This window comes from Petaurus breviceps, unplaced genomic scaffold (assembly GCF_028583685.1).
Source record: "Petaurus breviceps papuanus isolate PSGF00001 unplaced genomic scaffold, PetGlider_PUasm1.0 118, whole genome shotgun sequence".
NCBI lineage: Eukaryota > Metazoa > Chordata > Mammalia > Diprotodontia > Petauridae > Petaurus > Petaurus breviceps.
This window is the reverse complement of record NW_027185616.1, coordinates 19,216,723-19,240,493: the sequence shown is the minus strand read 5'-3', so window position 1 is coordinate 19,240,493 and position 23,771 is coordinate 19,216,723. Positions and strand designations below refer to the sequence as shown.

At 40.1% G+C, this 23,771-nt stretch overlaps 1 protein-coding gene across 2 annotated transcripts in view; it reads left to right on the top strand.

The window, feature by feature from the left end:
* The window catches only part of DOCK8 (dedicator of cytokinesis 8), a 329,548-nt gene that overhangs the window by 159,278 nt on the left and 146,499 nt on the right, over positions 1-23,771 (top strand). For both annotated transcript variants that reach the window (XM_069086859.1, XM_069086866.1), the window contains exons 10-14: positions 1,938-2,018; positions 3,809-3,968; positions 5,680-5,816; positions 7,424-7,517; positions 8,814-8,979. In XM_069086859.1, the coding sequence (XP_068942960.1) occupies positions 1,938-2,018; positions 3,809-3,968; positions 5,680-5,816; positions 7,424-7,517; positions 8,814-8,979 (638 nt within the window). The remainder of the gene's footprint in view (positions 1-1,937; positions 2,019-3,808; positions 3,969-5,679; positions 5,817-7,423; positions 7,518-8,813; positions 8,980-23,771) is intronic.

Sequence of the window (23,771 nt, the reverse complement as noted above, 5' to 3'; positions counted from 1 at the left end):
CTAGCTGTGTGACCCTGGGCAATTCACTTGACTGCTGTCTGCCTCACTTTCTCCATCTCTAAAATGGAGATGATAATAATAGTACCTACCTCCCAGGATTATTGCAAGGATCAGATGAGATCACATCTGTAAATAACTTACCACAGTTCTTGGCACATAGTAGGAGCTTAATAAATTCCTATTCCCTTTCCTCGTTAAATCCATGTAATTTAAATAAATGGTTCAGAAACTTTGCTATTGTAGAGACACAGCCCAAATGTTGACCTTTGGATTGTTTTGCTGAGATTATAAGGGGATGACTTGCTTGAAGGGAACTCTTTTAAGATTGCAGAGAGTGTGCTTTTTTTCCCCTTGGCTGGCCGCGCGGGCCATGGGATGCCCGGAGTCAAGTTCGTGCAGGCCCTGGCCGCCTTCCTGAAAAAGTCAGGGAAGCTGAAAGTCCCCGAATAGGTGGACACGGTCAAGATGGCCAAGCATAAGGAGCTGGCGCCTTATGAGAACTGGCTCTACACGTGGGCAGCCTCCACCGTCCAGCACCTGTACCTTCACAGTGGCATCAGCGTGGGCTCCATGACCAAGATCTACGGGGGTTGCCAGCGCAACGGGGTCATGACCAGCCACTTCAGCCGGGGCTCCAAGAGCATGGCCCAGAGAGTCCTGCAGGCCCTGGAGGGGCTCAAGATGGTGGAGACGGACCAGGATGGGGCTGGAAACTGACACCTTAGGGACAGAGAGAGCTGGACAGAATTGCCAGACAGGTGGCAGCTGCCAACAAGAAACATTAGGACAAACCACACCAGATTCATTAATAAATTGCCTTGTTCTTAAAAAAAAAAAAAAAGATTGTAGAAAGTGTAAAATTCCATTATAGTGAGCTCCATATCCTCCATCTCACCCTCACTTTCTTCATCTGTAAAATGGGGATAAATAACACCTCCCCTTCCTGTTTTGCAGGTGCTTTATAAATTGCAAGGTGTTATAGAATCATAAACTATTTTTACTCTTGCTGAGATTCACAGACCCATAGGTTTGGAGGCAAAAGTGATCTTCACTATATTTAGTCCAACCCCTTCATTTCCCAGATGAGGGAACAAGAGCTCAGAGAGGTTGTGACTTGCAGAAAGTCACACAGCTATTTTAGTGATAGGGCAGGGAAAAGAACACAGTTCTTCTGACCCTGAGTCTGGAGGACTCTCCGCTAAGTGACTAAATCTGCCAAATACTGGAACTCACACATTATTTACTGTTTGTTGATCATTACATAATTCCTTTCCCAGTGTGAAGTCAACAAAGGCTATATTCAAAATTGGTAAAGAACTTTAAACAAATTAAGTAACAAAGTAGGATTGTTTAATTTTATCTCATTTTGATAGAATTATCCATTTTTATTTTTAAATCCCTACAAATAGTCATACCTTTCACATTTAACTATCTACCCTAGCGTATTATTTTTCAAGGAATTTTAGGGATTAAATGAACTTTCTCTCTGCCTCCTATTAGACTTGAGATTTTTTCAGCATGTTTGTTTCAGGGAGATTTGAATTTTTTTAAAAAGTTGTTTCCAAGTGAGTTTTTCAATCTTGCTTCACAAATCCTCTTCTCCTCTTCAGCCTTGAACTGGATCAAAATGATGTCAGACTCCCCATAACATTCACCTAATTATTTCAGATCAGAAGCTATGCTATCACCTCGCTTGCAAATTTCCTTCCCAAGGCCCATTTAAATCAATAATAGTCACCCTAATAGGGGCTATAAGAGAGACAGTTACAGATAATTTATTATCTTCATTTCGTTGTCTTGCACATGGTTTAGTCCCTAAGCTTACTTTAAGAGAGAGCACATTTCCTTTTTTTTAATTGTAGGGATCATAAAGCAAATTAGTTTTGAGCTTCCTATATGTCTCATGTGCTTTGTTTTAATATTACTTTTGTTGGTAGATTGAAAAAGTTCTCCAGCAGGGAGAGATTGGCGACTGTGCAGAGCCCTACATGGTTATCAAAGAAAGTGATGGAGGGAAGGTAAGCTATTTTGAGTACCATTAAATGCAAATTTCTTAGAATGGATGGATATTTTGAAATTAATTCTGTAAAGCAGCTAATGGAAAATAGTTTTAATGTGTCCCGAGATAAAGCTTAACCAGTATCATTCAAATAAAGGGAGAAACTTAATTTCTTTAGCCTTGAATATAAATGTAAAGGAGGGAAAATGTAATTTACACTTGATTTTCCAAAAGTGGAAGCATTCTTCTAGACCAACCAAGTCCTTTGAAGATATTGGCTATTTCTGACTGTTTGTTTGTTTTATTCCTATTGCCAAGCAGTGTGGGTTTTACCTGTAGTTGACGCTTTATTAAAGCCTTGGTGGATCCATTTTGGATAATGAGAAAATATGAATAGTCTGTCTAGATTAGAACCACTGTCTTGCGCCTAGCAATATTTCCTACTGCCCAGTGACTTTGCAGCATGGCAATTGTGGTGGCCACAAAAGGGACAAGAGACACTACTATAATGAACAGAACCACAGTTGCACAGCCCTTCTCTTGACATCATGGGATAATTTCAGAGTATGTGTAGAAATTAGGAATCAAGACTAGGGCAAATGCATTAGCACACCAAGCCTAAAATAGCTCTAAAAGACAGATCACCACCACAAATGTGCAATGCAATTGTTTGTGTCATTACTTAAACACCAAGTACATATTTTCTGAAATAAATATGGAAATGGTTAACTTATCTGAAACAAGATTTACGTATCATGTTGCAATAGACTCATTATTGAATCATAATTATTGAGTACATTAAACCAACATCCATAATCAGTAATGTGGAAGGACCCCCTTAGAAACTGTTATCGTTTTAACTGGGGTGGCTGTATTAGGTATCTAGAGGAAAGTTTTGGAAAACTAGCTGACTTTTTTTTTTTGAGAGGGGAAGGCAGGGCAATTGGGGTTAAGTGACTTGTCCAAGGTCACACAGCTAGTTGAGTGTCAAGTGTCTGAGGCCATATTTGAACTCAGGTCCCCCTGACTCCAGAACCGGTACTCTATTTGCTGCACTGCCTAGCTGCCCCAAAACTAGCTGACTTGAGGCTTATGTAATAAGCTGTGTGAATTATTTAAGGTACTGACCCTGTCAGCTACCAAAGTGACTGCTATTATGGATGGATTATAAGATTGCAGATTTAGAGATGGAAGGGATGTTAGGGGCTGTGTAGTCCCCTCATTTAGCAGAAGAGGAAATGAAGCATAGAGACCTGCTCAGTGACCTGCTCAGGGTTACATAGTTAATAAATATCTGAGGTAGGATTTGAACTCTGGTGCAGCTAGATGGTGCAGTAGATAGAGCACTGGCCCTGGAGTTCAAATCTAGCCTCAGATACTTACTAGCTGTGTGACCTTGGGCAAGTCACTTAACCCTGTTGGCTCTGTTTCCTCATCTATAAAATCATCTAGAGAAGGAAGTGGCAAACCATTCCAGTATCTTTGCCAAGGAAATCCCAAATGGAGTCACAAAGAGTCGAATGTGACTGAAGTGACTCAATGAAAACCGTATCAGAGCCTCTAAGTACAATGCCCTCTCCACTATAGGAAGCTGCCTCTGACCAGCCTTTCTAAAAAGCTGTCTCCAGTCTGTTTCCTCATCTCCCTTACATCCCCAGACTCCGCTGGGACAGTAATTTTGTTTATTTGCTAGCCTCATGCAGTAGTCTAGTTGGGGGTTTGCAGGTATCACTATCTCTGTAATACATAAAATAACGTCATGGCGTTAATGTTACCTTGTTTCTGATTACGTCGTCTTCTCTTCCTTAGAGTAAAGAAAAGATTGAAAAGTTGAAAATTCAAGCTGAGTCCTTCTGCCAGCGCTTGGGAAAATACCGGATGCCTTTTGCCTGGGCTCCCATAAGTTTGTCAAGTTTCTTTAATGTTTCTACCCTTGATAGAGAGATAGCTGATATGGAAACCATGGTTGGTAAGGATTCCAAGTATGATGAGAGATCTCGTATTTCCATTATATGTGCTACCATCAATGAAACACCTAAGGCGAACTTGGGTTGGTGGGGTAGGAGCACTGAAAGGAAGGGGACCTGGAGGAAGGGAACCAGCGTGGACAAAGGTGGTTGCTACCTTACATACCCTTCTCATACTCAGATCCAAGAAATAACTTGGAAGACTATTTGCCATTAGTTTGTGGGATTGAAATAAATGTATTGGGGCAGCTAGGTGGTGCAGTGAATAGAGCGCTGGCCCTGGAGTCAAGAGGACCTGAGTTCAAATGTGGCCTCAAACACTTAACATAAAAACTAGCTGTGTGACCTTGGGCAAGTCACTTAACCCCAATTGCCCTACCTTCCCCCTGCAAAAAGAAAAAAGAAATAAATGTATTGAATTTTTATAGTGACCATTTCATTTAGATTATATTTCTCCTAAAGGTCTATTAACTTTAAAAGTATGTACTGGGTGAGTCATTTAATCCTGAATGCCTCCTAAAAAAAACGTTTAAAAATACAACTCATAATTACCCTCAGAGCAAAGTTATGAAGAATAAGAGTATGAAATAAACCCCTATACCCAATGAAACAACAGAAAAGTTATTAGACATTCCTATGGTTAAAGAAGGTCTATCCATCAGAGAAAGTAATAAAATGTAAAACTCTATTACTATATTCCAATTAGGAGACCTTAAAAATGAATTCACCTTTTGTCTAGATGCCATGGAGAAAGTGGATTTGTTGTAAGAATATTCAACAATAGCCCTGTGTAGTTTGTTTCATCTTTTCCCTCCTTGTCCTATTACCTCACCATCAGTCTCTGGATTATTATCCTCAATGGATTATTACTCAAGTAGGATGAGTAAGGAATCCTTCTGGAGAGTTATTCAACTTCCAAGAATCATATCTCTGTTACTTGTAATGATTCTCCTGAGACTCTCATGGTTTCAATGGAAAGTTCCTATCCTTTTTCATGTACTCACCAACCCAAACTTCACATTCTTTTTTCTCTCATTTTATTTGCCTTTGTCTTATTCATTCTTTTTGTGTCCTTTGAGTTTTGGGTGGTTTTTTGCACCATAGTCACATCCCAGTATAGCCCTCATTAAACCCTCCCTTGTAACAAAGAAATATACATCAGCAAGCCAACTAATACATAGGCCACATCTAAGGGCTCATGGAACATTCTGTTTCTATCATCCCTTTCTCTCTCCCATCATTCATTCTTTCTTCTTTTCTTTCATTCATTCTTTCTCTTTCTCTTTTATTCTCTCCTATTTTCTTTCACCTATTCTTTGTCTTCCTCCTTTTCCCCTTTCTTCTCTTTCTTTGAACATAGTTATCAGTTTATTATTTTATATTATATATATTATATTGTAATATATATTATAGTTTATTATATCTCCTGTAATACCTTTAATTAGTTAATAAAGTTATTTTTTTTGGACCTTGACATACATTCCACCATATTTAAACAGTAATTTTTGTACAAGTCAGTGTAGTTTGACTTGTAATTGCAAATTGAATTGACAGGAGAATTAATATAAGAAATAAAATACTTCCTTGGAGGAAAATCCACCTTGAATGGCAGTTCCAGAATATAGGCAACTGGGTTAATAGGTCTTCTTAAAATATTTTGCTTTACTGAAATGAAAAAAATGAAAATTCAAATGATTATGGTTTTCATTCTAGGGAAAAGTTCTATGGGGGAGAGGAGGACACTGTCCCAGTCTAGAAGACTTTCTGAGAAAAGCTTAAGCTTAGAAGACAGTTCCATTGGCTCCAACTTCAAAGCTACCACCATGACTATAAATAGTTTTTTCAAACAGGTACTTCGTACATTTCTTTTACTTTGGGATTTCTAAGGCATTAAGACAGTTGCTACCATGCTGGTATCTGTGCTAAAAACAAAACAAAAACTAAGAAAAAAAGATTTCACCTTTCACATAGATGGGGAAGCAAGTATGTTGTTATAATACTCATAGATTAGAGATAGAAGAAACTAGCTGATCCCATTGAACTGAGTTCCATTCATTGAGTGGATTAATACTGACAGTGATCTAAGTCCTTTACAAAGCACTACTGTTACTCATTTTGTCTTCTTGGTAATATCAACATTAAGAGTTCACTGTAGAAAAGCATAGTACTTACCAAGAAGCTAACATTTTTAAAGTCACAAGGAAGACAAACATGATTAGTTTTGTTTACAAGAGAACTGCTATATTCCTGGTAATATTTATGAAGGATGGGTGGCTAGGTCGTACAGTGGTTAGAGTGCCAGTTCTAGAGTCAGGACGACTTCTCTTCCTGAACTGAAATCTGGTCTCAGACACTTTCTACCCGTGTGACTCTGGACAAATCTTTGCTTCAGTTTCCTCATCTGTAAAATGAGCTAGAGAAGGAAATGGTAAATCACTCCAGCATCTTTGCCAAGAAAAGCCCAAATGGGGTCATGAAGAGTCAGACACAACTGAGATAACAAAAACATTTAGGAAAGAGATTGATATATGCTAGAAAGCTTCTAGTGGGAGACAATTAGGATGGTGAAATTTGGAAGCTGTAAGGGAGATAATACAGTATAGTGGAATGGGTACAAGATCTCTAGAATCAAAGGACCTGGGTTCAAATGTCAAACTTTCCTCTTATTATTTGTGTGATCTTGGTTGGGCAAGTCACTCTCTGGACCACGGTTCTTCATCTGTAAAATAAGAAGATCAGATGAAATGGCCTCTAGGGCCAATTCCAGCTCTCCTATGATGAGAGAATGTTTAGTCTAGATAAGAAAAGATCGAAGTAAGGCAGGATAGCTGATAGCCATATTCAAATATTGGAAGGAATCACAGATAGAAGAGAAAATAGACTTATTCTATGATGACCCAGGGAAAGAGCTAGCAGTGATGGATAAATATTATAGGAAAACAGATTGTGGCTTGATATAAAAACAAGCCTTCTGATAGAATTGTCCAACAATGGGATCAACTGTGTCAAGATGTAATCAGCCCTTTGTCAATGATGTTATTCAAGGAGAATCTGGATACCCACTTATCAAGGATGGTGTAGAAGGGAGCTTGAGTGCAAGGCTGGACTAAATGATCTTTAAGGTTCTTTCTAACTCTAAGTACTATGAGTTTGTGGCTTCTAAAAGGCATTTTTGAAAAATACTCAAGGATTAAAAAGATGTTCAAGGGGCGGCTAGGTGGCACAGTGAATAAAGCAACAGCCCTGGAATCAGGAGGACCTGAGTTCAAATCCGGCCTCAGACACTTAACACAAAAACTAGCCGTGAGATCTTGGGCAAGTCACTTAACCTCAACTGCCCTCCAAAAAGCGCAAAAAAGAAAAACATGTTCAATTTTTGATCCAACCCAAAGAGTTGAATGTTAGCAATATGCCTTCTGTTACACTAATACACTAATAATGACTTTTCTCCTGTCAGGAAGGAGACCGTCTCAGTGATGAAGACTTACTCAAATTTTTAGCTGATTACAAAAGATCTTCATCCTTACAGAGAAGAGTGAAATCAATACCAGGTATGGGTAGTATGCCTTTGCTCTTTGCAGCATCACCAAACCCACTGATTGCTGAATACAATCATTTGAATCATATATGAATTTATATTATTAACAATTTATCATGTACTGTGTCTCATGAATGAATTCATTATATTGATGTATTTTATTAAGCAAGCTATGAATGTTGGACTTCTGGAAAGAAAATAATTAAACTAAAAATCCATTGCCACTCTGCTTCTTTAGAATGGTCCTTTTGCATGATTAAATGATTGTTATGCTTCTAACAAATATCACGCAAAAAGACCTAATAAAGCAACTGATTATCACCAATCCCAAATTACTAGGCAAGTCATTTAACTACCTTGAATCTGAGTTTTCTCATCAATAAGATAAGTGCTCTATTTAGCCTCAGGGCTTGGGTTAGAGCAAGGATTCAGGTTTGAAGATTCACAGAAAATTGGTACCCAGGAAGCTGGTATATAAGCATGAGTTTTGTTACTGTGTGACCCAGCAAGCAGTCAAAAACAAAAGTCACATACACATAGACACACTGAATACACACATGTGCACATACATATACATACGCACATGTGCACGCACACACACACACTATAGTAACAGAGAGAGTCATCCACAGAGGGACAGGGTCCCATGTGAGAGAGATGTGTTCAGTGGCAAGCTCTCAGTGGGAATACATGCCCAGAGTGGAAGCTGATAAAGGAGGTCTTAAACCTTAAAGGCTGGCTTGGTTGGGAGAAGCAATCAGCACCAGATGTGAGAGGGCCATTCTTAGTCAGATCCACATGAAATGGAGAAATTCCCCAGGGTCACCTATCAACACCAAATTCAAATAGAGGCGTTTCCTAAGCAGGACCAAAAATTGGGTGACGTGATGACCAGGGATTCCATGAATTGGCACAGGGCTGCTGCATTCAGCTGGAAGCCTCATCCAATCAGAAACTGAGGTTGTTACAAGATTGCACGGGGATGCCAGGTATCTCAGTGGATAGGGTGCTGGGCCTGGAGTCAGGAAGACTCATCTTTCTGACTTCAAATCTGGCCTCAGACACTTACTGTTTATGTGATCCTGGCCAAGTCACTTAACCCTGTTTGCCTCAGTTTCCTCATCTGTAAAATGAGCTGGAGAAAGAAATGGCCAACCACTCCAGTATCTCTGCCAATAAAATCCCAAAAGCGATCCTGAGTGGTAGGGCACAACTGAACAACAGCATTGTCATGGTATGACTGATATAGTTTGTTTCCAATTACCCATGGAATTTATTTCAAAAAATTGTTTTTTTGTTTTTGCTGAAGGTTTACTTAGGCTGGAAATCTCCCCAGTCCCAGAGGTATTAAATTGCTGCTGTTTGACTCCTGAGCTGTTACCTGTGAAACCATTTCCTGAAAATCGAACCCGCCCACATAAAGAGGTTCTGGAGTTCCCAATTAAAGAAGTGTACGTCCCTCATACTGTCTACAGGTAAGATAAATAACAGTTCTTTTAAGACCAATAAAGCTCCTATGCAGATGGAGATGGTGCTTGGGACTTTTCACGGTTCATAGATGTTAGAAATTCTTATTTTTTTTTCTTTTTGGAGGGGGGAAGGCAAGGCAATTGGGTTAAGTGATTTGCCCAAGGGCACACAGCTAGTAATTGTGTCAGGGGTTTGAGACCTGATTTGAACTCAGGTCCTCCTGACTCCAGGGCTGGGACTCTATTCACTTCGCCACCTAGCTGCCCCTGACATTGGAAATTTTTAATGGAGACTTCCTTGGTCCTCCAACCATCATTCTGCTTGAACAAATATATCCCTCTCTAGTACCTTTGCTTAGACAAATTTTAGAAGCTCTAAGAGGGAGGAATAAGACCTCTGTTGGGTTTTTTGTGGAGGAAATGGGAGCAGAGGGAGGGTGGAAGTTTTCTTCACAGACCAAGGAACCAAGGAGGATTTTCCTTCAACACTTGTTTGAAATTATCCACATATTCTTCATCAGTGTAGGTCCTCCTTCTACTAACACAGATCTGAACCCTTCCATACCTTAGTAGAGAGTCATCGGTTGCTGCAAGAAGCTGAAAAATCCATCCAGTGGTGGCCACCTTTCTGATTTTGTGTGTGGAGTTGGACGGACCTGCGTCCACACTTTGACTCAAATACTGCCCATGTGACCCTGAAACAATTCTTTCAACTCTCTCTATACCTCAATTTCCTTATCTGTAAAATGGAAGTAATATTTTGATATAACCCATGATGTAATTCTGATAATGTGATAAATTTGGGTATGGGGATAGAATGAGCAAAAGCAGTATGAGGGAATGTACCAGGAATATTTAAGGGACAACAGGTAGCCCAGTTTGGCTAGAGTGCAGATGTGTAGAGGCAGGTAAGATAAAGCCGAAACTGTAGGATAATGTCTGATTGAGGAGGGTCTTGAATAAGTCAATCAATAAGCGTTTATTAAGCCCTTACTGTGTGCTGGACTCTGTGCTAAACATTGGGGACTGAAAGAAATATACATGTGTGTGTATGTGTATGTAATATGTACTGAGAAGATATAAGGTGACCTTAGAGGGGAATGTACAAGCACCTAAGGGAACTGGAATGGGCCTATTGCAAAACACAAATGAGTTTGAACTTTATGTATCTCACAAAGTTGTTGTGAGGGAAGTAATTTTTTTAGAAGTATTTTAGTTTTAATTAGCCAACATTTATCTTCTTACCCTCTCTTCCTCCCACCCCAATTTGAGAAAATAAGAAAATTACAAAAATATACAATCACTGAAAACAAATTTCCACATTGACCATGTCCAAAAAAAATTTTTTGTCTCATTTTGCATTCTGAGTCCTTCACCTCTCTCTTAGGAGGAGAGTAGTATGCTTTATCATTAGTGCTCTGGAATTTTGCTTGCTCGTTATGATGAGAAGAGTCCAGCACAATAATATTCCTTCACCCTTACATTCCTTAACTTTTTTTTTTTTGCCTTTTGGAGGGCAATTGGGGTTAAGTGACTTGCCCAAGGTCACCCGGCTACTTTTTGTGTTAAGTGTCTGAGGCCACATTTGAACTCAGGTCCTCCTGACTCCATGGCCGGTGCTCTACACACTGCACCACCTAGCCGCCCCTTATATTCCTTAACTTGTTCGTCCATTCCCTAGTTTAAAGGCACCCCCTCAGATGCCCACCCTTTGCCACTTCGAAAAGAGTAACTTTTTTACATCCTTAAAATCTGCTTTGCTTTAATCCCTCCCTTAATTCCCCCTCCCCCTTTCCTTCCTATTTCCCTGTTGAGTGAAATGCATTTCTATACTCAACTCTGTGTGTGTACAAACATGAGAGTGAGTTTCAACTGTCAACCACTACCCTTCTCCCCTCCCCACTCTTTGTGTGTATGGATTTCTGCTTGTATTATTATTATACGAAATAATTTTTCACTACTCCCCACCCCCACCCTTGGGCTTTATGCTCAAGCTGTATTTTGCTCTGAAGCATCGATTGTTGACATTTTGTAGTCATTCCCTTCTTTTGAATTCATATCTTCAGAGTCTCTGCTTCCATGATAGCTCTTTGTGGTGAGGTTCTTTTTTTGTTTTCCTGTCCTTCCAGACTACGTCTTGACTTTGGCCTTGATGTTAGGGCTGGGCTCTATGGCACTTCTGAAGGGAAGGTCTGGACCCATCCTGTTGCTGCTTTCTTGGGGTACTGAGTGTTGTGTTATTCTAGGATTTGGGGGACAGGTTAGGGACCTGTAAGCTTTCGATGGTCCCAAAGGGGTCTGATCTAATGCAAAGTCTGATCTCTGCAAGTTTCTGGCCTGGGTTTGGATCTGAGGAAGAGTAGCTTGCTACAGATCTGGGCCCCAGTAGGAAAGCTCTGTTGTTTCAGAGGGGCAGAACTGTAGGCTCCCTGAAGAAAGTACTTTGTGAATTTATGACACTGTAATATTAATGTAAGTAGCCATTCTGGCGATAATGATTACCCAAACTGATCCTTAGACCACTGACACACACACACATGAGTATACTCAAAGTTTCTTCATCTTAGTATGACTTGATGACACAGTTCTTGAGACCCCAGGATCAGTGCCACTTCATGATGTGGGGAGGAAGTTAGTGGAGGTCAGGCATTCTGGAGAAAATGAAGAACAATGTGGAACAGTAGTAGTAGTAGTTATTGTTGTTATTAGTAGCAGCAGCAGCAACTAGCATTTATATGTCTTTAAGGGTTGCAAAGTACTTTACAAATATTATCTAATTTTACCCTCACAACAACCCTGCGAGGCCTAGGTGCTATTATTATCCTCATTTAACAAATAAGAAAATTGAGGCAGGCAGGAGTTAAGTGACTTGCCCAGGGTCACACAGCCAAGTAAGTGTTTGAGGACAGATTTCAACTCAGCTTTTCCTGACTCCAGGCTCCATATACTATCTCGTGAATGACATAGCTGTCTGGTAGGAAGATCACTGTATTTAGAGGCAGAAGACCCTGAGTTCAAATCCTCATTCTCTAACAGTAGGACCTTAGTGTATTTGCACATGTGCATGTATGTATTATATATGTATGTATGCACATGTGTGTATGTATACATATGTGTGTATATATGCGTGTACACATGCACTCTCACACACATGCGTGTTGGATTGCTGAACTGAATCCAACTTCCTCACTTTACTGCTGAAAAAGCTAAGACCCTGAGAGATTAAATAACTTCATGGGCTCATTTTTGTTGTCCAGTTCTCTCAGTTGTATGACCCTTTTAGAGGTTTCTTTGCAAGGACACTGAAGTGGTTTGCCATTTCTTTCTCCAATTCATTTTACAGATGAGGAAACTGAGGCAAACAGCCTTAAATGACTTGCCCAGGGTCACACAGCTAGTAAATTTATAGAGTTAGAGGGACCTCGGAGACCATCTCATCTAACTTCTACAGGATCTTGAAAGCTAAGAGAAATATAACCTGCCTTCCCCACAGGAGGACTATTCTCTATCTTTCTGGGATTGCTTCTTAGCAGCATCACTCCTCTATCTTTTCTTTTTTTTTTTTTTAGAGCAATTGGGGTTAAGTAACTTGCTCAAGGTTACACGGCCAGTTATTTCTGGGTGTGGTGCTGAGTATCTGAGCCCAGATTTGATCCAAGTCATCCCAACACTGGAGCCGGTGCTCTTACTCGCTGAGCCACCTGGCCACCCCAATCTCCTCTATCTTTTCTTCACTTAAGGCGTTGCTCACTCTCTGAATCCACTGGACAAGTGAACTCTCTGGCAAGGGTCTCTATCCCTCATGTAACATTTAAATAGATTCTGAAGAAACAGAATGCTCATGCCCTTCACTCCCTAGAATGGCTTGAAGGAAAGTAGTTATTTCCATAAGGCCATAGATCTAGAGCTGGAAGGGAGTCTAGATGTCATCTCATCCAACCCCTTATTTTACAGATGAGGAAACTGAGGCCAAGAGTGGTTAAGTGATTTGCCTATCCATAGTCAAGCAGGTATTATCTCAGAGGCAGGATTTCCAGGTCCTTTGACTATGAATTCAATGATCTTTCTACTGTATCATGAAGAATTTTGCTTAAGGACAGCTAAGATTGGAACCCAGGTCCTTTAGATTCCAAATCCATCGGTTTTTCCACTGACTCCACACTTCCAACTGAATCTAAGGCTGTATCTCTTTGCAAAATCTCATCCTGTACTCGAACCCATGCTTGTGGCATTGGAATAGATTTGCACAAAATGAATTTCGTGGCTCTCCAATTTGCCTCAGCATTTCATTACCCACAGGAGGCATTTATTGATCTGCCTACTCCTTTGCAATGAACATTATCCCTTAATTACTTCACAGCCATTCTCAGAGTACATTAGTGAGAACTGAATGATCCCCAAACGTAGGAGTGCCAAGGAGGACAAGTCTGAACAGAGCACTTTTTGCTCACTGGGCAATGTAAGGTCAAGGCCTGCAGATACCGGGCGAATGCCCTGCGTTCTCCAGGAATACCAGAGCTCTACCCGCCCTGAGATTTGTATGTTTGGGGAAAGTGACAAAACAAGCTGAAACTTGGGATTTTGATATCAGACACAAATTCATGGGGCTGTGAGGTTGGGATGGTCTCCCCGGGAGAGCAGGTAGCCTGTCTCCCAGAATGTTTGGCTTGAGTCCCCATACCCATGCAGTCTAGGGAAGAAGGGAGCCAGTAGGTAGGGTATATGGTGGTCCCAGCAGATGGACACCCCAGTGTAGGACTATTGAAGATGCTGAGAGTGGATGGGAAGTGTGACCTTTAAATGGAAGCCACCTTTGGTGCTCAGCGGCAAAGCTACCTAGTCACCCTACCCTAGTAGAGTGTCTCTGAGAGCAATCCTCTCTTTGGTTTGGCTGTATTCCCTTCTCCCATCTCCAAGTCTCTGATATTATATGGAGGAAAGAAAACTGTAGTGGACTAGATTCTTTCATTGATTTTTTTAGTCATATTGACATATTAATTCATATAAAAGTTAATTTAGTCATATTAATATAATTAATATGAATTACATATTAACATAGTACCTTTATATGGTACTTTAAGGTTATAAAAATGCTTCATATGCATTATTTTTTTTATAAGCAATTGGGGTTAAGTAACTTGCTCAAGGTTACACGGCCAGTTATTTCTGGGTGTGGTGCTAAGTATCAGAGCCCGGATTCGATCCCAGGTCATCCCGACTCTGGGGCTGGTGCTCTTACTCACTACGCCACCTAGCCGCCCCTTTCACATGCATTATTTCATTTGGTTCTCCTAACTATGTCTTTGGGTTGATACAATGTGTATTGCTATCCTGATTTTACAGATTTGGAAGCTGAGGTTGAGGAGCTAGCGACATATGGGAACACGCAGTATGTATCAGATGCGATATGAGCCCAGATCTCCTTACTCCAGGTCCAGCCCTCTTTCCGCTGTGCCATATTGTCCCTAAGCGCTTTTCTGCTACTCTGACTAAATATTCTTCCCATGGATTACATACACAGGGATACATATGTGACCCCAAAAAAAGGATATAAATTGGAAGCAGACTGAGAGATAACACCTTCCGAGTGCTTCACCAATCCATAGGAAATATCCAAAGGACCAGACAAAAAAAGTTCTTCAATGGTAGTCCCTCTATGGTAGAATTTTGAAAAGACATGGAAGAGAATCCCACAAAAAAGGAGAAACTGAGGATATATTGTCCTCCACATTTATGTCAGTTGCCTAACATTTATTAAGCACTTACTGTATGCCAAGTACTATGCTAGTAACTAAGGGTACAGAGAAAGAAAGGCAAAAGACAGTTCCAGCTCTCAAGGAGCTCACAGTCTAATGAGGAAGGCCATATGTAAACAACTCTATACAAACAAGATACAGACTGGATCAATTTGGAGCGATCACAGAAAGACCCAGATTCAGGAATCCAAATCTAGCCTCAGTCTGTGTGACCCTGGGCAAGTCACTTAACACTATTTGCCTCAATTTCTTTATCTGTGAAGGAAATGGCGAACCACTCAAGTATCTTTGCCAAGAAAACCTCACATGGGGTCATGGAGAGTCAGACATGACTGAAACAATTCAACAATAACAAAAGTCTCAAAGGGAAGGTGCTATGATTACAAAGGACTGGGGAAGGCTTCTTGCTGAAGGTAGAACTTGGTCTGAGGCTTGAAAAAAGCCAGAGAAACCAAAAGGTGGAGATGAGGATGGGGGGTACAGTAAGTGAGAATGCTCAGGTCAGGAGATAGAGTATCTTGTTTGAGAAACCACAAGGGAGCCAGTTTTACTAGGTCAAAGAAGATGTGGAGGGGAATGAGGATTAAGAAGACTGGGAGGGTGGGAAGGAATAAGGTTATGGAGGAATCAGAAAGGCAGATGGAGGATTTTCTGTTTGATAACGGAAGCAATATGGAGTCACTGGAGTTGACTAAAGAGAGTATATGGTCAGAACTGCACTTTAGGAAGGTCATCTTGCCAGTTGAGTCAAGGATGAACTGGAGTGGGAGAGAACAATCAACAGACCATTGTGATAGGGTAGATGGGAGGTGATGAGGGTTGGCACCAGGATCTTGGCAGTATCAGAGGAGGGAAAGAGGCATATATAAGAGATGCTGAAGATACAAATGACAGGACTTGGCAACTGATTGGATATTGGTTTGAGGTCTAAGAGAGTGAAGGTTGAGGATGACATCTAAACTGTGAGCCCAGGTGACTGGTGGCATTGGTAAGTAATAGGGAAGTCAGGAAGAGAGGAGGGTTTTGGGGGGGAGAACATATTTAGTTCAATTTTGGATATATTGAGCTTGGGATGTCTAGGATACATTCAGTTCAAGATGTTTAATAGGCAGTGGGAATTGCAAGACTAGAAATCAGAGAGAAGTTAGGGCTGGACAAAAATTTGAGAATCATTAGCATAGAGGTGATAGTTGAATCCCTGGAAGCTGATGAGATCACAAAGTGAAATAGTATACAGGAAGAAAATGACCCAGGACAGAGCCCTGGGGACATCAATGTGCTGGTAAATGTGAAACTGCTGTGGAGGGTGGGGAAAAACGTGCTTGTGACACACTTTAAAGTTCAATCACAATTACTAACATTTTCTCCATTCACTTAAGTCTAAACAATCAACAAAATAATAAACGAAACTCTGATTTGTAGCATTTCCAAAATATAAATGCTCATACTGAAAATTGAATAATTGGCTCCAGCTGGTTCGGACTGGCTTCATACCCTGTCATGATAAATCTACTATTAAGAGAAACTGAGGCACATAAGTCAGAGCATAATCTATTTATTGGTAAGGCTAGCAATTACCAATAATGGAGGTCAATGACCCCTCAGTGATCCAATACTCTCCCAGTCACAGCAGCCTTTTATACTGTCTGGTTACATAAGTTCATTACATTTCAGTTGTATCCAACTCTTCGTGACTCCATTTGGGATTTTCTTGGCAAAGATACTTGGCCATTTCCTTCTCCAGCTCATTTTACAGATGAGGAAACTGAGGCAGAGTTAAGTGACTTGCCTAGGGTCACACAGCTAATAAGTATCTGAGACCAGATTGGAACTCAGGAAGATGAATCTTCCTGACTCCAGATCCAGCTCTCTATCCTCTGCCCAACCTAGTCACCCCAGTTCAAAGTGCTTCTTCTCCCTAAAGTATTTACTTTTATACAGAGGTCAGAGGCCCTGTTTAATTTAATCCAAAGAAATTGAGTTCTGATTGTGGAATTTCCATCATCATCACAAATATAATTCAGAGACCCTATATTTGGTCCTATCATCTGTCTACTCCATAAATTCAGCTCTGAATACCGGTGTATCCTCCTTTGAACAAACCTAATACATGAAAACCCAGATGAACAAAACACATATATTAAATTCTTTGTTTTAGAAAATAATTACTTATTTTATGGAGTCCACCATAGAATTCCTTAAAGGGGTTGACCCTTCTGTATTTAACTAAGTTTACAAAAATATGAATGGTATTTGTTACACAAAGATACATGTGTATGTATACATGTGCTGACAAAGTCAAATGGGCATTTAAATCCCCTGTGTTTCTGGTGTAACAGCCCCTCCATGAGTCTTTAATAAACTGTGGGACTTCCCTGTTGAAGGACTGCTGGTGAGTCATCTTGACCATAGCTAATGAAGCTGTTCCTGAGCTTGGACTTAATCTTCCTTAGTTGCCCTTCTGGGGTTCTGTAACCAGAGGTACTTGGAATCTGACTCTATTGGAATTTGAGAGAATTGGGGCATCCGCAGCACAGTCTTTTGGCTGGGTAGTTATCCTTGAGAGGTCTGGATAAAATTGCCACATAGGCAAAGTCTGTTCCCATCCCTTTTCCACCCCTATCTTCCACCCCCAACAAGACTGGTTTTGTTCCTTTTCTCTCTGGTCCATTCTCTCTCCTACTCTAATACATTCTCCACCCATTCTGGTACCCTGACCTCTATCTAAACCTGCTCTCACCAATAGGAAAGGGTTTGCTATCAAAATCATTGAGGCTCCTTCTGACTTTTAAGTCAATGTGTTCCTTTTCCCAGGGTTATTTGAATTTTTTAAGTCTTAACCAGCATTTTAGAATGAAAGACTTTGTTTCCTCCCTCCACTGGCTCTTCTCCCTCCCCCATTAAATACATTCCTAACCCTCATGAAGATATTTGGGTAGTCAAGGGGAACTTTTTGAAACACTGACAGTCACACCATCAGCCAGAAGAGCAATGTTTATTCCGAAAGAGGCAGCTAGGTCCCGGGGCCAGGAACTCTAATTACAAATGTTGCCCTCTTCCGCCTTCCCTCCTTCCCAACCGCTGGCCATAGGTTAGGGCAATAGGCTGAATTGGAGAACACGAGGCTTCACCCTTTTTAATTTTTAAAATGTTTTTGTATTTATTTATTTTTAATTTTCAGCATTCAGTTCCACAAGATTTTGAATTACAAATTTTCTCCCCATCTCTCCCCTATCCCCCACCCCAAGATGGTAAGCATACTGAATACCCCCTTCCCTCAATCTGCCCTCTCTTATGTCCACCCCATTCCCTCCCTACTTTCTTGTAGGCCAAGATGGATCTCTATACCCCATTCAGGCTTCACCCTTTTTTAGATTGGGGCAGGGGACTGAGAAGAGCACAGATATCTCACTCCAAAGAATAGTTTGTTAATCAGATAAGCATTTATTAAGCACCACTGATACAAAGACAAAAGTAAAAACCCTTCTGCCCTCAAGGAGAGTATTTCTATTGCATTTCTGTTGTTATATATAAGGAAATTGTGAGAGGAAAGAGACAGGGGAGGGGGAATCAGTTAAGGGGGATCACCATATAGAAGGTGATTCTATAGCATTGAAGGAATTAGGGATTCTGAGAGATGAAGATGAGAAAGGAGTTCATTCCAAGCATTAGAGAGCACCAGAGCAAGACTGAGAATGGAATGCCAGGTATGAAGAATTGTAAAAAGGCCAATTTGGCTGAAGCATAGTGTGCATAAAGTCTTGGGGGTGGGGGGATGGCGGGTAGAGCCGAGGAATCCCTCAAGCAAAGGCTTTCAAGCAGGAAGGAGTAAAGACTCATTCTCTTAGACCCAGAAGAGCATCAGAATCTGAGGATAGTGTGTCTCTGCTCCATGCCACAGGTTAAGCACATCTGGCTGTTTCTTTCCATAGGTTTAAGTAACGTATACTTATTCTCTCAAGAACGCATTGTTCAAAGCATGCCTGGGTTCGTTTCCCATTTAGTAGTTTCGTTTTATATGCAGGGCACTAAAAGTGGTAATGAAGACTCCAGCTGCTTTACTGTTGAGGGAGAACAAGAGTCTCGTCATTTGTAGGCAGCCCCAGTACAACCTTCAAAGACGATTTTATCCTTCTGCTGATAGGAGCGTGCCTGGAGATCCCAGGAGCTAATATTATAATGAGGTTGTAAAGCAGGTTGCCATCCCTTTAACTGGTGATTATGTTAGTGAAAGCCACATAAAATGCATTTCTCATCTCTCATCCAAAGCCCATGGAGCCTCTGAGGTCTTGTTTGTCTAATTATCAAACTCACTTGCAGAGGACTGGGCTTGCTGGGAACAAGCATATCAGCTAAAACATGACGTCTTTGATGGATAATTAGCTGCTTCCAGGCCTCCTACTCAGCCCATGTTCTTGGACGCTCAGTCTCTATTCTTCAAGCCGGCCTAGTATCTGGCCTGATAGTGAAGGACCTCCCCAGGCTGTGACTGTATCCCAGCAACCACAGCTTAACCCATGCCCTACAGAGGCATGCAGGATATGAACATTAGCCTGGATTGCTCTGGGAATCACTTGTACCAACAATGACAGCTCAGTAAACATGTCCATTGAAAAATGAAAATAAACCAGAAGACCTTATGATGGATTCAAAGTAATTCTTTTTTATGAAAATTTCCTCTGTCCAAGGCTTCTCCAGAAGGAACTAGCCTAGAGATTTGAGTCATTGTGCCAACTCTCAGTTTGGTTTTGTTTACAGAATGAATTATCCCAAGATGTACAGCAGGAGTTACCAACCTAGGTGGTGGTGGGGTTTTTTTTTTTAATATTTTGATAATTAAATTTCTTTTTTCAAAATTTTCATATTCATCTTCAAGAATAATTGATCTCTAGGGCTGGGATTGACTCAAATCAGTCAGCAAGCATTCATTAATACCTACTATGTGCCACTCACAGCTCCTTCCCTAAAGGCCAGGATCTCATATTCTCATAAGGCAGGCAAGATGTAGATAACTAGATAAATATAAATTTATATGTAGGAGATGGAAAATAATTTTAGAGGAGAAGGTACTTGTAGCTTGGGAAGACTGGGAAAAGTCTCCTGAAGAAGGTAAGTTTTGAGCTGAGGCTTGAATGAAGCCAAGAAAATCCATATAACAAATATTCTGGAGCTGTCCTTCCAACCCTGACTTACCCTGGCAGGCTAGGTCTCCGGAGGGCAACTGAACAGCTGCTGTATCTCCCTTCAGAATATAGAGCAGGGGTAGGGAACTTGCAGCCACATGTGTGGCCTTCTGATTATTGAATCCAAACTTCACAGAACAACTCCTTTTATAGAGTATCCTTGAGGACTTGGGGTAGTTTTCTAATTCTTCAGCTCATGAGCCCCCACCAGTATGCTGCCCCTATCATTATCAATTGTTATAGTCAGACAATTTATAGTTGTTGTTATATTATTTGTTATAGTCAGACTGTTATGGCCAGACTTAATTTAGTGTTTAAGTAGTGATATTTACTAGGTCAAGTATGGTAAGAAAAGTTGGTACAAACCTTGAAAAGTTTGAATCATGCTCTCCTACTAGTATCTATCAAATTCAGAGGAAAATAATAAAAATAACCTGTAAATATATCATGTTTTAAGTTTTACAAAGCACTTTACAAATATTGTCTCAATTTATCTTTCAATCTCAATAGACTTCCTATCCCACCTAGTTCAAATTTCATTGTTTGATTGATTGATTGATTGAATCAACCAAGGTACCCAGGCCTTATTTACATTTAGTGCATACAGAATCGGATGTGTATAAGAGATGTTATGAAGGGAGAAATGAAAAAAATTGGCAATAGATTGGATATGGGGGTGGAGGGTGAGTAAGAATGAGAAGCTGAAGATGACACCAAGGTTGTGAGCCTGGGTGAGTGGGAAGATTGTGGTGCCTCAACAACAATAGGGAATATTTGATGAGGGGGGAAATTTAGGGGAAAGATAATGAGTTCTGTTTTGGGCATGTTGAGGTGTCTATGGGACATCCCATTCAAGATGTTCAAAAGGCAGTTTGTAATGTAGGATTATAGTTCAGGAGAGAGGCCAGGGTTGGACATGTGGATCTAAGAAATATGTGTCATCTGTCTAGAGATAACAATTAAATTCATTGGAACTGATCAGATCACCAAATTAGATAGCATACAGCAAGTGTTCTTGACTTATTTTTAATTGTGGATCCATTGGGCAGTCTGGTGAAGCCTATGAAGCCCATCTCAGAATAATATTTTAAAATGCACAAAATACATTGAATTATGAAGGAAATCAGTTGGATTTAAATATAATTATAAAAATATTTTTAAGACAACTTCACTGACCCCAAGTTATGGGGTCTGGTATATGGAGAGTAAAAAGAGAAGAACACACAAGGACAAAGCCATAAGGCACTCCTAGGGTTAGAGATACCTGAGGTCATAACAATTAAGTGACTTGCTTGGCATATGAACCCAGGTCTTGGTAACTGCAAATCTGATACTCTCTCCACTTTACCCCTCTGCCTCTGGGCAAGTAAAAACATCTTTTTGAAGCTCCATTTCCTTGAGCATATAAAGTTCTTTAGAAACTTTTTTTTTCTTTTTTGGAGGAGGGGAAGGCAGGGCAATTGGGGTTAAGTGACTTGCCCAAGGTCACACAGCTAGTAAGTGGTAAGTGTCTCAGGTTGGATTTGAACTCAGGTCCTCCTGACTCCAGGGCCGGTGCTCTATTCACTGCACCCCCTAGCTGCCCCTAGAAAATTTAAAGCACTTAATAAAATGTCAACTATTTTTTTCTTGTAGAATGCAATTGTTTCTTGTGTATAAAGTACACAGGATTTTATGACTTAAAATCAGAAAACTAAATGTGTGCCAGTATAATACTTAGCTCATTTCTTACACAAATGTAAGTAATTCTCACCACATGTTATGCTGGAAGGTATTATACTGTATATATACTGTATATAACACCATGTGTATATGGTAATATGTACATGTGTAAAATGGTAAATAGCATACCTAAATTCCACTTAATACTTCTACTCTGTATGTCTATGCTGTGGGTGGTTACTTCCAAACAGCAGATTAAGAGAACCAGCAAAGGAGACTAAAAAGCAGTCAGATAGAGAGAAGAACTAGGAGAGAATAGTGTCATAAAAACCTAGGGAGGAGAGAGTATCTGGATCAACATTTTGAAATGATACAGAGAGGTCAAGAAGGGTGAGGACTGAGAAAAGAGATGATTGGTAACTCTGGAGAGAGCAATTTCTGCAGAATGATTAGTCATGAAATTAACAATGCCATAAGTTTTTATGGTTCCTACAAGATAACCAATCATGTAACCATAATCTGGTATTTTTGCATAATTATTCTTCTTTGTTAGAAGGAAAGTTTTGATCCAGAAAGAGAGAGGGAGATCTATAAATGACTAATGTAAAGACAAAAGGAATCAATAAATTTTTTTGAAGATGACCAAAATATTTTGAACCATACTGTAAACATTTTTTATTTTAAAAAGTACACCTGTCTTTTCTAATTTGATAAGAAGTTTATTCAATGTAAATCAATTGCCATAGCAAGGTCATATAAGTACAAGTAAGGGCGGCCAGGTGGCTCAGCGAGTAAGAGCACTGGCTCCAGTGTCGGGATAACCTGGGATCGAATCCGGGCTCAGATACTCAGCACCACACCCAGAAATAACTGGGCGTGTAATCTTGAGCAAGTTACTTAACCCCGATTGCTGAAAAAAAAAAGTGCCTTAATTGGCAAACACTTGACTACCTTGCCAGGTGGCAAAATATGGTGGTCAAAAAGAACACTGGTTTAGACAGTAAATTCATTTGTAAAATCCTATAAAGAATGGTAGAAGCGCAACATTACCTTGTAAAACAATTGGAAATAGAAGGGAGAAAAATCAATTTAAAGAATCCTTGGGGAGAGAGGGAGAAGAAAATGTAGGGAGAGACCCAGTTGAAAAAAGTAAGCCCAAGGGCATTTAGGGATGAAACTGGAAGGACGACAAACAGATGAAAGATGAAACAGATCTGCAAAGATTTTACAACAAATTCTTTTTAGTATTAAGAACAGTGGAACCACTGTATTTGGACTCTAATATCACAGTTCTAAATATGCATATAGAGGACATGGCAATGAAGAAACAAAGATAGGAAAATCAGCTAGAATAGACCCTTTATACACAGAGGAGGGCTGTGCTAGAGGTAACATGGTTCTGAGACCATTAAAAAATCAATTCACAAGGTATCTAAAGGAGGGGAGGATATTACAGGAATTGAGGTGGGGGGAGGGAATCTCAAGCCTTATTTCCAACCAAAAAACAGGGAATAAGGAAATATGAATAACAACTGACCCCATGCCTACTTTTCCACTCATATAAAAATTTTATAAGAATAATCTACTCATGCATTGAGGGCATCCTTTTTTTTTAATTTTTTTTTTGGAGGGCAATTGGGATTAAGTGACTTGCCCAAGGTCACACTGCTAGTTTTTGTGTTAGGTGTCTGAGACCGGATTTGAACTCAGGTCCTCCTGACTCCAGGGCCAGTGCTCTACTCACTGTGCCACCTAGCCGCCCCTTGAGGGCATCCTTAATAAGCATTTCAGAAGAGTACAATTTGTAAGGAATTTTATATAAACCACATTTTTACTATCATATGATTGACTGAAAGATGCAAAAAATGCAACATTGCACTATTATCAGGTCTTTTAAACTATTAAAAGGCATTTGACTTCTATAAGAAAAACACTACCTTGAAGCCTTTCCTCTAACAAAATTATTTTTTAAAATTCTATTCTCTTCCTTGAAAGATAGAGCAAATATAAAACCCCTGTTTCGTGGCCCTCTGATCATTAATAATCAAGCAAACAGAGCCAACATGGAAATGCTTTGCATGATTTCACATATATAATTGATATCACTTTGCTTGCTTTCTCAGTGGGTGGGAGAGGGGAGGGAGGGAAGAAAGGAGAGAATTCAGAGCTCAAATTTTTTTTAAAAGAATGTTAAAAA